At 46.8% G+C, this 13941-nt stretch overlaps 1 protein-coding gene across 7 annotated transcripts in view; it reads right to left on the bottom strand.

Moving 5' to 3' along the window:
* The window catches only part of NTM (neurotrimin), a 941158-nt gene that overhangs the window by 13122 nt on the left and 914095 nt on the right, over positions 1–13941 (bottom strand). For 4 of the 7 annotated variants that reach the window (XM_072822741.1, XM_072822742.1, XM_072822746.1 and 1 more), the window contains 4 exons: positions 13666–13800; positions 11645–11765; positions 7177–7328; positions 4025–4060 (listed from right to left, as the gene is read on the bottom strand). In XM_072822741.1, the coding sequence (XP_072678842.1) occupies positions 4025–4060; positions 7177–7328; positions 11645–11765; positions 13666–13800 (444 nt within the window). Of the gene's footprint in view, positions 1–4024; positions 4061–4112; positions 5500–7176; positions 7329–11644; positions 11766–13665; positions 13801–13941 lie in introns of those variants that run through there. The other 3 variants (XM_072822744.1, XM_072822745.1, XM_072822747.1) reach the window with 2 other exon arrangements.

Here is a 13941-nt window from a genome sequence, read left to right as displayed (position 1 = left end):
TAGGCCTTCGACCCCAAACCACAAGCAGGCAGATGTAGGAACATTTGGTGGGGGCAGCCATAGACTGATGGGGTGCTAGTTTAGACTCTGCTGGAGGAAGGACACAGAGGAGGGTTCTACTTGGTAGTTTGTTGGCTCTAACAGAAAGGAATTAACGGAAAGCGTAAGTTCCCACCAGTGATCTAGACCAGTTGTGATTTTCTGAAAGGCAAAGATCTATAAACAGCTTCATCTGAATTTTTCCAGTCCAGCTACTCTTCTTCCTGAATGTCTAACACACACTACTTGAATAAGGTCAGTACTCTTCAGCGTCCACCTCGTAAAGGACTATCTGACATTCATCCTTAGCTAGAGTGTATCCTTGAGCTTTTCCAGGTCGCACTGTTTCGAAACTTCTTGTTAAATGAAGTTGACCAGAAGTCCCCCTTACCTATCATCACAACGGGGGCGGGGGGGGGGGGAAGTGCAGCCAAGATATTCTTTTTTTTTTTTTCCAGCCAAGATATTCTTTATATTTACTCTGATGCTGCACTCCATCCCACCCGCTTTGATTTGGAGCCAAGGAGAGACGCAGAAATGCTAACATGCTTCCCATATCATGCGCGATGTGGTATCGCTGTTGCACCAGTGTGCAGGAGTGTGAGCCTTGCTTGAATCTTCAAGGTGCGTCCGAGCCACCCATAGGCTCATGTTTTTGAGTTCATTCTTGGCTATCAAGAAAACAAAAGATCCCTGAAAATCCAACCATTTTCAAGTATTTTCCTTGCCAAGGTTTGACTGAAGTTTGTGATTTTTTTTTTGTTGATATATTAATGAGAAGCCATGTATAATTGGATAAAGTATTGAAAATAAAGATAGAATGAAAGGAAAGAAAAGAAAAAAGAAAAGAAAGAAAAGAAAAGAGAAAAGAAAAGAAAAGAAAAGAAAAGAGAAAAGAAAAAAGAAAAGAAAAGAAAAGAAAAAAAGAAAAGAAAAGAAAAGAAAAGAAAGAAAAGAAAAGAAAAGAAAAGAAAGAAAAGAAAAGAAAAGAAAAGAAAAGAAAAGAAAAGAAAAGAAAAGAAAAGAAAAGAAAAGAAAAGAAAAAAAGAACCACTACCCTCAAGTCTCTTCGTCGGTGTCTGCGGCCAATCCAGAATGTGATCTCTCTGCCACCGAAGCCAATGCTCGCAGCTAAACCTAAGTGCCTAGGCTTCTGTTTGATTCTGGGGCAGAGGAGAGCTGGTTGTATGCCAGCGCGGTACAGTCGCCATCCAGAAAGAGGATGGGAGACCGCCTTTCTCTACCTTCAGTATTTAGACACACGTGCCAGAGAAGCGCTCACTGCTGGGTGGCTGCGCCTAATTAACTACCTTTAATCCTCTGCAGGGAAGGACTGATCATCTTTCCTGCTGCAATTTTTTCCTTCTGATACACAGAGTTTACTTACTCCCCCATTCTTTAATAAGTTGGTTTGACAGTCACTGCGAGGTTCACAGGCATTAATCAGCCAACCTTTCCCAGCCCACTGATACCATCAAATCTGACTTCATGCCTAGGAGATAAAAGACAAAGGACAGCGGATGGGAAATGAACAGCTACCAAGACGCTGAGTTTGCAGAGTGGGCCCCGGCACGCTCGCCTGCGAGGGAGCTCGGTGAGGGATGGTGGTGCATCCCCGAGTCCTTATTTATCATGGCAGGAGTCCTGTACCACCAAATATTAATACGAGAGGGTGACATGCAATCTGTTGTGTTTGCAAAAGGGGAGCAGAGAAATACTTCATGGGTGGCAGAAAATGCTGAGGAGGAATGAAATTCTCTTATCAGAATCTCTCTAGTCCGTCCAGATATTGGGTAACAAAACAGCTGAGAACTTCTCTTAAAGCCAAGTGTACCTTGTCCGTGGAAATCCATGCATTTGTATGAATCTTGCTTGGTATTTTTGAGATAAGATGAGCATAACTTAGGGGTATTCCCTGAGAAAATAGATAGCAGACTAGCAAAGGAGGAGGTAAAAAAAAAAGAAAAGAAAAAAGAAAAAAAGAAAGAACTCAGATGAATGGAGAAATGCCCCAGGTGCAAGGTCTGTTTTCTCCAAGATATTCTTCAGTTGTACAAGAGTCCAATAGCTGTCCTGAAGACCGCGCTAATCCAAATCTTGGAACATTCCAGATTGTCTGTAATCTACAACTTTTGGCAATGACCCATTGCCCTGTACTCAACAAGAAGGAGGTGGGGTTGAGAGCACTCTGAGAATCTGAGAGCTGGCGCCCAGATCCTGTCACCCAAATGCACTGTTGCAGCAGAGAGGAGGGAGGCAGAGGGGTGGAGCCTGGCCATTAGGTGTCCTGCTCCCACTCCCGTGCTCAGCGGCCAGACATGACTTGTGTGTTTCTAGTCCGTATTGTCATCATTGGTTCTGGTGTGGGACGGTGGCCCCTCCATCAGCTGAGCACACCTTCAGGTAAATTCTAACCCAGAAGCAGCCACTGCCTCTTTTAAAATCTCCTACTCTCTCTGCAAATAAAGAGCTAAGTGATCCGAATGAGCTTGGTCACTTCTGAAAGCACAGCCTCTCACACCGTCTCTCTTCGTTCCCGTCCTGCACGCCTCCCTTTTACCATTTATGGTTAGCTACTCTCCTAAAGCTCTTGGTTCTAGGTCCGTGGATATCCTTGCACTGGGGCTCAACAAACACAAGTCGAATCATAAATGGGACCTGATATCTCCATTGACTTCACTTTTACTTTCTATTCCTTTGTTGCATTTTCCTGTTTGCGGTGCCCTCACTACGGCACCCAGCATCACAAGGTGAGGGACGCAGTCCTGAATCTTTTCCTGATAAAAGTATTTTTTGCTCGTGTGTCAAGGAGCTTCCCATATAACGTATCTGTATCTCCTTCCCTCTCCTTTCCCACCTTGCAAGCCTACGGCCAGCCTCCAAAGATTGTTTGCACGGCAGATGGGAAGGGATGCAGGGGATGGGTGTGGGGGCAGATGGGATGAGACAGGGCAGGGGTTGGGGCGGGAGGTGGGCAAAGCCTCACAGCTGCCTTCCTGCCGAGCCACCCTGTGGTCAGCACTGTCCTTGGGAGGAGAAGAGCGGCAGGTGCAGCATGAGCCTCCTCCAGCCCTCGGCCAGGCTCCCTGCTGCCCCAATGCTCAGGCACAGTCAGCGACACCCCCTCCGCTAGGCTAGCAGACCTTCGTGAGTCACTTACGCTGGGCTGGCGGGCCTTGGGAAAGTCAGAGAGGCTGTGTGCACCCGGGCAGGAGACGCAGGAGCTGTGTCTGGGGAAGGGCTTAACGGGAGATGAGATGAAGAGGGCCCGGGCACAAGAGTTTTGACTCTGTGACGTGACACCAAGGGAATTCTTGCCTTTCAGCCTGCATCTGGAGATGGGACGGGGACGATTCAAAATGCACCTGGCAGTGTTCAAAGCCTTTCTACTATGCAGTTTCAGCTGAACGTTGGGACAACTCTAAGGTATATAAGGCAGATCGATTCTATTTTATAGAAGAGGAAATTGAGTCTCAATAACATTTAGCACAGCTCCACTAAGCGTCAGGCTCTGAACTAGATCTCGGTGGCATCTCCCTCCAGGTCACTGCTTACAGACTCTCATGCCTGCTGCATCCTGCCCACCTGTTTTTCTTGGAGAATCTTGCTGCGAACCAGCTGATGCATTTCAGGGAATGCCTACCTCTTCACACACACGGTGTTTGCTTCTGTGGCTCAGGGGCGGCTGAGAAGATTTTTCCTATGAAAACTGCTCAGTGGGTTGGACTGTCTCCCTACTGGTTCAAACTCATGCTCTCTACCTTCAGCCTTTACACTGATCTCCACCCTCCTGGCCCTTCTGGGGCAGTGTGTGCATGGAGAGAGGAAAGCTACCCTTGGAGCTCCATCAGCTCCAGTGACCTTAGCTTTCTCGAGCATCCTCTAAGCAACTTCACAGACAGGTAATGAGGGGTGGGGGGGGGGGAGGGGGGACTTCGGGAGAAAGGGGAGGGGAGAAAAACCATAAAGCAAGGGGGATACTGACCTTGCAACAAAGTTGAGCTTGTAGGCTCATTTAGTTCTAAATCGGGTGAGGGACATACAGGAGAGAAAAATGAAAACAAACACATATATTATATACAGCCGCTATATATTCATCATATATAGTTTGTATACTGCCTTTCACATACATTTCTGGGGGGGGGGTGGATAAATAAAGGAAGACACAAAAACCAAAGGTGGTAGGACAAGATGCAGCATGAGAAACACTAACGTGCCTTATGCTTCCATCCTTGGACGCGATGGTTGAAGAGTGAAGGAGATGGCCACTCATACATTTCCCAGAGCTGTGCTGAGCTGAGGGGCTGATGTGGCAACAAAGGACCAAAGTCCCTTCCCAGATGAGGTTTCTTACCCTCCCCCAACATTGTCTCAGTTTGGGAGACCAAGCTCAGGAACTTCTGGTCCCGTGGCACCGCAGCAGGAGCAAGATGGCCCCAAGAACCACCACGATGGGGGCCCTGCAATCCCTGCAGCCTTAGGGAGCAGGTGCGCAGGACACTGGTTCACCATAGGAAGGATTACCCTGCTCCATCTGGCTTAAGGGGCCCCGACATACTGGCCAGGATGGAGCCTCCCTGCACAGCACTCTTCACTTTCCAACGTTCAGGTCACATGATGAGGGAATGCGATTTGTGTGAAAGTTGGTGGCACAATGGAGATAGTTAGCTGGCTTTCTGTGGTGCTAGAGGAGAATGGGCTGCATCACAAAGTTCACACATTTGCATAACACAAATGCTGCTTTCCAGTGGCCCTAGTCTGCTTGAAGGGTCCGGGCTGGGGGTCTGCTGACAATGGGAGATGACACAGAAAACTCCCGTAGAAGTTTGTATTTATTGCTGATGGTGGGCTCCATCACGAGTTTTGGGGCTGCCCTGTCTGGACTAAACTTCAGTGAGAGCCAGTGGGGTGGAAACACCCACCTCGCACACTAAGGACGTTTACTAGTTCCGCGGAACTATGTCAGCCGCTGTGATGGGCACAAATGGTCTCTCATTTGAGGCTTGAAAATTGCTTTCTGTTGGATTAAATTTGGAAAATGCTCCAGCCTTTTCTCCCTCTTAGAGATTTAGCATGTAAGGAAAAGCTCTGAAACCTCCGCATTAAAGAACATTCCCGGGTATAACCCATTCATCTTGGTTGATCCAGTCTTTCTAAACTTATCTGAACACATACTATCACGTTTTCATTTTTTTTTTCTGTATTTTTGTTTGTTTGTTTGTTGTTTGTTGTTTTGAGAAGCCTGGGCTCTAGAGGGCTGGCAATTGGAGGAACGTCCCAGTGACACACAGGGTGGATGCAGACAGACCAATGGTGGGGAGGCAGAGGTTCTAATCGCCACCCAGGGGTCTGCTGAGAAGAGCAGATTTATGGCGCATGCTTCACTGCATTCCTTGTCACAAACGTCAGCTATTTCACTCTTCAGGTTTGTGCCTTCTCCATGTTCTCATCTTCAGATGGCTTAAGGGGAAGAGGCCAGGGAATTAGACAGTAGTGATAAAGCCAATTGCAAAACCATGTCATGCATCCCAATCAGAAGAGCAAGGAGGTCAAAGGAGGAGGAAGACTGTTTACAGGAATGAGGGCTGCTGTGGGTGGAGGGCAGGGCTGGGGAGGGGTGGATGGCACCGCTAGGAGAGCCTCAGATTTGCAAGGCCAGGGAAGGAGGGGTCCCTTCCTTTATAATCCCGGCCCTTCTGTTTCTGCAGACAGACACCTGCCAGAAAGCCGAAAAGGCCTGACAAATGTGAGGGGCAATTATGACTATCCCTGTGTGAGAGATGTCAGACAGATCAATCACTCTAATCACAGCTCTGCCCATTCTGAGCTCCCAGCTCTGGGATCAAGGCAGCCATCCCCTTCCCAGCCCCCTTTGGATAAAGCTGGGCTTTGTTTTATGTGCTGGATAGAAGGGGGGCCGAATAGGATTTGGAAGCAGAGATGGGACAATGGAGCAGCACAGGCGTATTCGGGGTTTGCTGGATACACTGCGCCCTGGAGGGAGGTGGTAGGCACTGGGGGTGAGGGTGAGAGACCTGAAGCTATTGGGGTTTTCCAGGAGTTCTCAGAGAAAAAAGGCATTCCTGTTCTTGCTAATTGCTAATTTCCTCACTTTCCCTCGCATCATATTCAAGAGTGCTTGGCACCAGGGCAGACTAGGGGAATGGATTTGAACAATGCCAACGTCCTGAACTTGCGAGGGCGTGGAGGGATTTCCCCTCAAAGGCAACCTTTGGGCCTCAAAGGCCTGCAGGGTGAACCTGCATCTCCCAAGGGCTGCAAGTCATTGCCAGAGCCTGCAGTCCCGGCTGCTGACACGGACCTCCACACCCAGGCTCACCTCCGTGTCCTTGCTGGAGACATCCAGGGTCTGTGAGGGAGCTGGTTTGTTTGCTTCCTTTACTTGCTTCTGGCACCAATATAGTTGCCAGGTGTGTAAGGAAGGAAGAGCGATTTGCTGTGCACACTTTAGCCCTCCCATAAACAGTTGTGTAATGAATTAATGCATGAATGACTATGTGACTTCTGGCGGGATGGTGGCTTGGCTGGACAAATATATCTTAATCCAGTCAGACAACACCCTTTGACACAAATGAAGAGCAAGGAAATCCCTGTTTCCTTTGTGAATTCTCCCTCTGAAGCTAATATTCAGGATCCCGAGGCCCATGACTCTACTCTTATAAATAGAATCCAGTTTCTCCTATGTCCCAACAGCCGGGAAAAAGTTCAGAAATGGTAACATTTTACACTGGTCTGGTGAACAAAGTATTGAAATAGTGAATGTCCCTCTATGAATGCTTCGCTATTATACCCAATTCGAACCCCCAAACCTAGTCAATTGAGTAGATCTTGAAGAGAAAAAAATGTTCTCCATCCCAACATCCTTTTCTCCTGCCTCAGGGTTTTGCCCATTACAAATGAAACGTGAGCATTCTTTCTCATTTTCTCCCGGCTACCGGTGCCCATCCATGCACTAGCTTTCTCTGTCACTCTCCTCCCCTCTCTTCTCACTCACCTCTGCCCATCTTCTCCTGATTCTCTTGCATGTGCCACCCCGTCCCGGCTGTTCCTTCCAACTCCTTCTGTCCCACGTGACCCTTTCCTGCTTTCACTGCCCGGCTCAGGGCTCAGTCTTACCAAATAGTGTGATGCTGGCATTGGTGTGGCCCAACTTATTGGAGGCCACACAGGTGTAGTTCCCATAGTCGTGCTCAGAGACATTGAAGAAGATGAGTTTTGAGAGAAAAGGTCTGTTTTCCACTTTGACCCCCTTCTTTCCTTCAACCAGTCTGAGAGAAACAAGAGAGAGACAAAAACGGAGAAAAAAAGGAGACGGTTATATTTTTCTCATAGGAGGAGGACAGACTCTGGAATGAATGATCGTCTTATTGACTCCTTTCTGACATTATGATGATGACTTTTTCTCCCCTGCTCAAGTACACAAGTTTACACACAATGACATATAGTTGTATTTCTCTATTTTTGTGCATGTGCTTGGAGACACTCTTGGCACTACACAGATAGCCACCACCTTCCCTGAAGGCAGGTGATGAGCCTGCTGTGTGACATTCAGACAGTCATATCCACTCAGTAGGTGCTCCAAGTGTGGACATAATTGATGCTGATGATAAGATTAATGAAGATGATGATGATAGCAACCATAAAAAAAAACAAAAAAAAAAACCCAAAAAAACAAAAAAACAAAAAACCACAACCCTCAATGTTGGGAGAGAAGAACCTGAGGGGTTTGAAAGAACAAAGCGTTTTCAAGGACTTGGGTAATAAATAAAGAATTATGAACTTGAAGCATTCTACAGATAATAGCTTATTTTTGGTGGTGAATAGGATACAAGAACCTAGGATCACTTTTAGATCACTTCAGAGCGGGGTACTCTGAAGGGCTTGGGGAAGTGGTCTGCCCAGAGTATTATCATTACTCAGTCCAGAAAGGATTATAGATCCTAAGCACATGACCATCTAGAGCCTGGACAGTCTCCCTGAGCGACCCGTTAATGGCCGCCCAATACACCACAAGGGCTGTCCTTGGTGGTAGGGAAGGGCCACAGAGGGTGAGTGGGGAAAACACATATACCTGCTAGAACCATGGATACCTCTACTGGGCAGGTGGAGAGCATAAGGAGAACACTGCTTAGGGGCTGGTGGGCTCATATCCTCTATCTCAGGATGCTGTGAGCAAAAATTCCTACTACCATTGCATGTCTACACGGAAATTATGAGACCAACCCTCTTCCTTTTAAAAGCTCTGCAATGTCCTATTTCAGAGAATGGGCCTGAAGCCAACCTTTTACTTTCCCTGAAATAATTTGTCTTTCTTGCCCAGAAGCTGAGCCTATGCTATGGGAAAGATACATTTTAGGGAGAGAAATCCTTCTGAATGGAGGATCTCAGGGAGCATGGTTTAGGGCTTGGCTGGGACAGGATGTGTAGGAAGTAAACAATGTCAAGGTAGATGTGCATCGGAACAGGCTCAGGGGACAGGAATTGGGGCCAATGGTTGGTTTCGGAGTCATCAGACTGAAAAATATAATATTCAAGGCAGAATAGAAAGTGAAGCCCAGCAAGACAATGATGAGAAAATGCTCCATAAACTATAAAATGTTATTCAATATACTATATTTCTGTGGGGTCAGACATCAAGACCTCCCGCCTGTCCCTGGGTTCCAGCATGTTTCTGGCACAGAGGACAGTTGCTTCGTCATCATCTGAAGATGTTGTCTCTGTAGGACTACAGAACGGCTTTCGCAGTCACCCCAACCCCTGATCAGAAGAGAAAGTCAGGCTCTGGCTTCGGTTCTCGCTCAACATCTGTCTCCTGGGAAGTCAAAAAAGGTTGGCTGGAGGAATTTGCTTGCTTTTCATTATGTAGATTTTCCTCCGGGAGCTTTTTCTCTCTCCTAAGCTAGGGGCAGTGAACTGGCCTGAGTCCACGGACTTCATTAAAGTGTGAGCGCTGTAGGAAGGGAATGAGGCGCCCGGCTGTGCTGCCAGACGCCACCCTTCTCTTTCCAGCTTGTTACGTAGATATTGATCCTCTAGGGGGTGCTGTCCAGAGAAAGCCCTACAAGCCCACCCACCAGGAGGTTTTCCAGAGCTCTTCAAGTGTATTGATCCCATTTGCCATTTTGACGCCCTTCCTGGCCTGGGGAGGAAGCCTTCACATCAGAACCAAGCTGTGAATTAGATTTCAGCGCTGCAGTGGGGAGAGACACTTACCCGGAGCAGGCTCCTGCTTGACAGCTCTGAAATGTCTTTAGCTAAAAGCAGGGTGGAGTGGCGCACAGTGCTTTGCAGCACTTTGCAGCTTCTGGAACGGCACACTTGCCTCTTCTCTGTGTGGTCACACATTTCCCCGTCCCATATTGCTCCCAGCCTTTGGGTTTTTAGTGAATCTGAGGCTTTTCATTGGCTCATGCCCCCATGGATGGGTGGATCTTATCAAGTACAGCATCCTATTTTTTTCTCCCTTTGATTGATGACACACATAGTGCAGCTGGGCAGTACTAGTACGTAGACAAAAGAGACTTCTACCCTAAATTTTGAGAAAACTGCCTGTCCCCAACATATAAACACCGTTGATTTGCCCCAGATGTCTGCTTATGTCCCTGGAAATGGAGCTAGAGTAGAGCTGCTCCCCCTCCACGGGGTCCGCCTGGAGGAAAGGTTGCCTGCCAGCCTCAGTGGCACAGGATGGATCGGCAGTGACAAGGACTTCGCAGCCAGAGCGGCTCTTGCTGAGCTGGGTGTCAAGAGGACAGACAACTCCACTCAGTGAGAGAGTACTGGAAATAAATAAATGAGAAGCACATGGAAAACTGACCAGCATCGGTTAAAGGGGAGAGAGGAGCCACCATAAGAAGAGCTTGGACAGTGGGGGATCAAGGCTGCTTGAGCCAGGGGTGTCTGAAGTCTCCTAGGGACCCGACTGGGCTTTCTTCCTCCTGGGAAAATAATGCATACCCAGCGCCTCTCCTGTGACACAGGGGGCGCAAAGCAGGGCCGTCTTTTCCTTTTTTCTCACCACTGGCCATTTATGCCCATGTCTATGTCTATGGCCACATCGCTTTTCCTCCACATATTTTAAGATCTCACTTTCTCCTACATTTTTGCTTGTATTTTTTTTTCCATAAAGAATTAATACAAAAATAGGATGCATCTTATCCGTTTGGGGAAAGACCTGGGTAATCGAAGGTTCAGGAAATGGCTGTGTAGCTCCGTGGTGTTTTGTTACTGTGTTTCTGTTTCTTCTAGGCTTTCACATAGGAGGCCCCTTAGTGGGAAGAGGGAGGGACAAGGAAAGCAGGACTTGCAAGAAAAATGCTTCTTTAATGGGAAGATGTTACTCCTTTCCGCTTGATTCTGAATTCTTAGAAGGGGGAAGCCAGCTATTTCTTATCTCTTCATGTGTTTGCTTTTCTTCTTTCTGCCTCACACGCTTTGTCTCTAAAATGGGCCGAATGAATAGGATACACCTTGTTAAGGAGCTTCCGGACTTTGTACTTCAAGATGGAAAAGCACTGCTTCTCATTTGGAAGGATTATGAGAGGACGCAACGACTCTCATGACGGAGTGACGTATTTCCGAGACAGGGAAGGCTTTCGGATGCTGAGCAACCTCATCCAGAAAGAAACCCAAGACGCGCTGTGGATGTTCTAGGTAGCAGGGGCACAGCTGGGTCACTGCTGGCCTGCACCTGCTCAGTGCTCCCCTTCTCGCCATCTCCCTTGGGCTGTTTGTCTTCTGCAGCTTCTCGGCCCTGTAACGCCTTCCTCCTCCACCCCATACACACCCCAGACAGTTTTGCATCACCCCCTCCTCGGTTCTATTAAAGTGTTTGAACATGGGCAGCTCTCGCACATTTATTCGTTGTTCACCCACCTTAAAATAGCTCTTTGATCACAGTAATTGTCGTGTTGCCTGGCTGTTCTGAGCTGCTGAACCCTGTGCTAACTCGCCATTTGAGAACTCCTCGCAATGACAATCTTCCCTGAATCACAACAGATACCCCGATGATGGCTGCAACAATGAGAGGGAAGGGAACAGTCCCCTTTCTTTTCCTTTACCTTGAAAGAACAACCCAGGCAGAAAGGGAGGGCTAAAGCGGGTCATGGACTCTTTTATCTATTCCTACCGATGGTGTCCGGGACTGACCTGGAGACCTGCTAACTTCTTGGCCACTCCCAGCGCCCCGAGAACATTCCCAGCTTCTTAATGCAAGCCACACAGTGTGTTAAAAATAGCTTTGGGCAGAACACTTTATTTTCTTGGCTTACAAAAAAATTCACAGGCCTTTCAACGTTTCTGGTGGCCTTTCTTAGAGACTTTGCTTTTCCAAAAAAAAAAAAAAAAAGAAAATGTTTTCTTTCAGGCCCGTTGATTGGCGAGCGCTAACTCTGCATAGAAATGTTAAAAGCAGAGCTGAAAATCATGAATAATCAGAAAATATATCCTCTGCCCCCAACCCCTTGATAGCTAGTGGGAACTAGAAGAAAATTTTTCAGAGATTCATTTGTAACCATCCGGAATCAGGAACCTGGAAAAACATCCTTCTCCTTGGGGGCAGGTGGGGTAGGGAGGGAGTCTTTACCTTTTGTCATCCTTGTACCACTGGAATTCTGCGGAGGGAACAGCTGAGGCCTCACACTGCAGTGTTCCCTTCTGTCCCACAGGGACCCCTGTCCCCTTAGCTTCTGAAATGTATGGTGGATCTGCAGAGAGAAGATGTGCGGTAGCATTTTAAAACACATCCTAAAATGAGGCAGGCTGCCTCATTCACTGGGTTTGGTTTTTCCTCCCTGCTCTACCTCTGCTTGCTTGAGCTGACAAGTTGATACACGAATTGCGCCAGAGAGTGAAACCATTCAACACGGTGCTAAGGAAAAGCTTGCCTTCCTAGCAGGTATTGCTGCTGTTTCCCTCTGTGCAGAGGTGGGATGACCAGGTATTCAGGCATTTTTCCTGTTTAAACTTTTTAACTTTCGTGGGAGAATGCCAGCCCATCAACCCTACATTCCTTTAATCTGCCTTATAGAATTCCTGCACACCAGGTTCTTGCCAGAGTCTATAACCTCGAACCATTCAATTCCCATCAAAAGCTCAGTTGCAAGAAATAATATTCATAGAGAATTGCCTGAAGGATAGACAGATCAGTCATTCTTCCAGGTATCCCAAAATGGATCCTTGAATCAAGCCAGACCGAACTAGACCTGTAAACTTGGCCTGCTTTCATTTGAAGTCTTTACCTAACTACCCTTGGCAATTCCAACCGTTTGCATTGAAGTGCATTATGAAAAACAGCCGTAATAAACTTGGCATTCTATTTATTGCAGAAATATCGTGCGTGATGTTGTTGACTATATCTCAAAGCGATCTATTTGTGGAGACACTAAAGAGAAATTTCTCTTGGGTCTCGGTACCAGGAAAAGCAGTGTTTCTCCCGAGCAACGAGTTTACTTTCATCTTATGGACATAAACCTTAAAGCAGATGATGTCTCCTCGCTTTGATTTCACAACTCAGAGCCAAATTCTGCACCTGCATCTACTCTCCTTGTGGTATGTGTTTCCTGTGTTCATTTATCCCTAGCTTTCACTTATCATCCTAAATAGGTTTTCCCTTTGCTCACATCATCTTATTCTCCAGGTTAATTTTTATTAACTGAAAGTCATTTCGAGTCTCTTAAAAAAAATCGGTGGCACAAATTTTGATATATATATAGAGACTCGAAATGACTTTCAGTTAATATATATATATATAAAACAGTAGCATTGTTATACCTATTTCTTTGCTTCTTAAAGTGCTGTGTATTAAGTAGATTCAAATTGTAACAGAAAGCAAAATAGTCAAGAATGAGTAATCACTAAGGCACAATATCCTTCCCACACCTCCATCCCACCCAAGGTTTGAAAAGGAAAGGCTTCTTGGTTTAGTTCTTGGGTTCCATCCTGTCGTGAGACTTCCTGAAATGAGCATAACAGAGAAAACTTTCAAAATGTCATACGGAACTGAGTCAGGGTGTACTATGAGAAGTCAAGAGGAGAGAGGATGAGGAAGAAGGGGAGAAGTCGTGGAGGGTCAATGTCAGAGGGAACCCTGGTGGTATGTTTATTTATACTTAAATCTGGAATGTGTATTTCACCCATCAACATATGTAATCCCAAAAGTACGAGGTCGCATAAATACCCCGTAAATATGTACCACAAATTTCCATAAATATATCACATATTTCCCTTGTACCCCTAGCATTGCGCTCCCCACAATGGAGATGGCTGGACTAGAGAGTGAGGAGCTTGGAAACATTTTGAGGAAAGTATGGGAAAAATTGGGATTCAAGGACACATTTCTATAAATTATTCATTGAAGGCCATTTAATGATCTTCCAGGAATATAAGTCAAGTTTGGGGATTATATTAAATTACTTTCAGCTGCAATTTGTTTTAAACTCGAATTTGGAATTGTTTCTCTTGAAGCAGAGAATGGACAATGATATGGCACTGCTTCCCATCCCAGCCTGAGTCAGCAGCTGGCTCTGTGATCCGGCCCTTTGCTGTGGCCACGACCGTAGCCAGCCCGGCACATGTGCAGGGCGAGGGGCTCCTGAGACCACTTACAGTTCACGGTGACCTTTACTCTCCGGACCACTGGTGCAGCCACGTCATTGGAGGCGCTGCACTCGTAGTCTCCCGACTGCTCCCGCGTGATGCCCTGGATTTCCAGGTATTCGTCTTCACTCACAAAGCCCACAGCTGCAGGAGAAGGTGCAGTGAGAAAACAAACAGAACAAAACAAAACACCAAAAGTATGAACTTAGAAAATAAAGTATAAAATGGCTATGTCTGCTGAGAATTGTGCCATTTCCAAGTTCCGACTCTTGGGAACGATGCCCG

The sequence above is a fragment of the Canis lupus genome, chromosome 3 (assembly GCF_048164855.1).
Source record: "Canis lupus baileyi chromosome 3, mCanLup2.hap1, whole genome shotgun sequence".
NCBI lineage: Eukaryota > Metazoa > Chordata > Mammalia > Carnivora > Canidae > Canis > Canis lupus.
The sequence above is the reverse complement of the archived record's forward strand: the minus strand, read 5'-3'. Positions and strand labels throughout refer to the sequence as shown.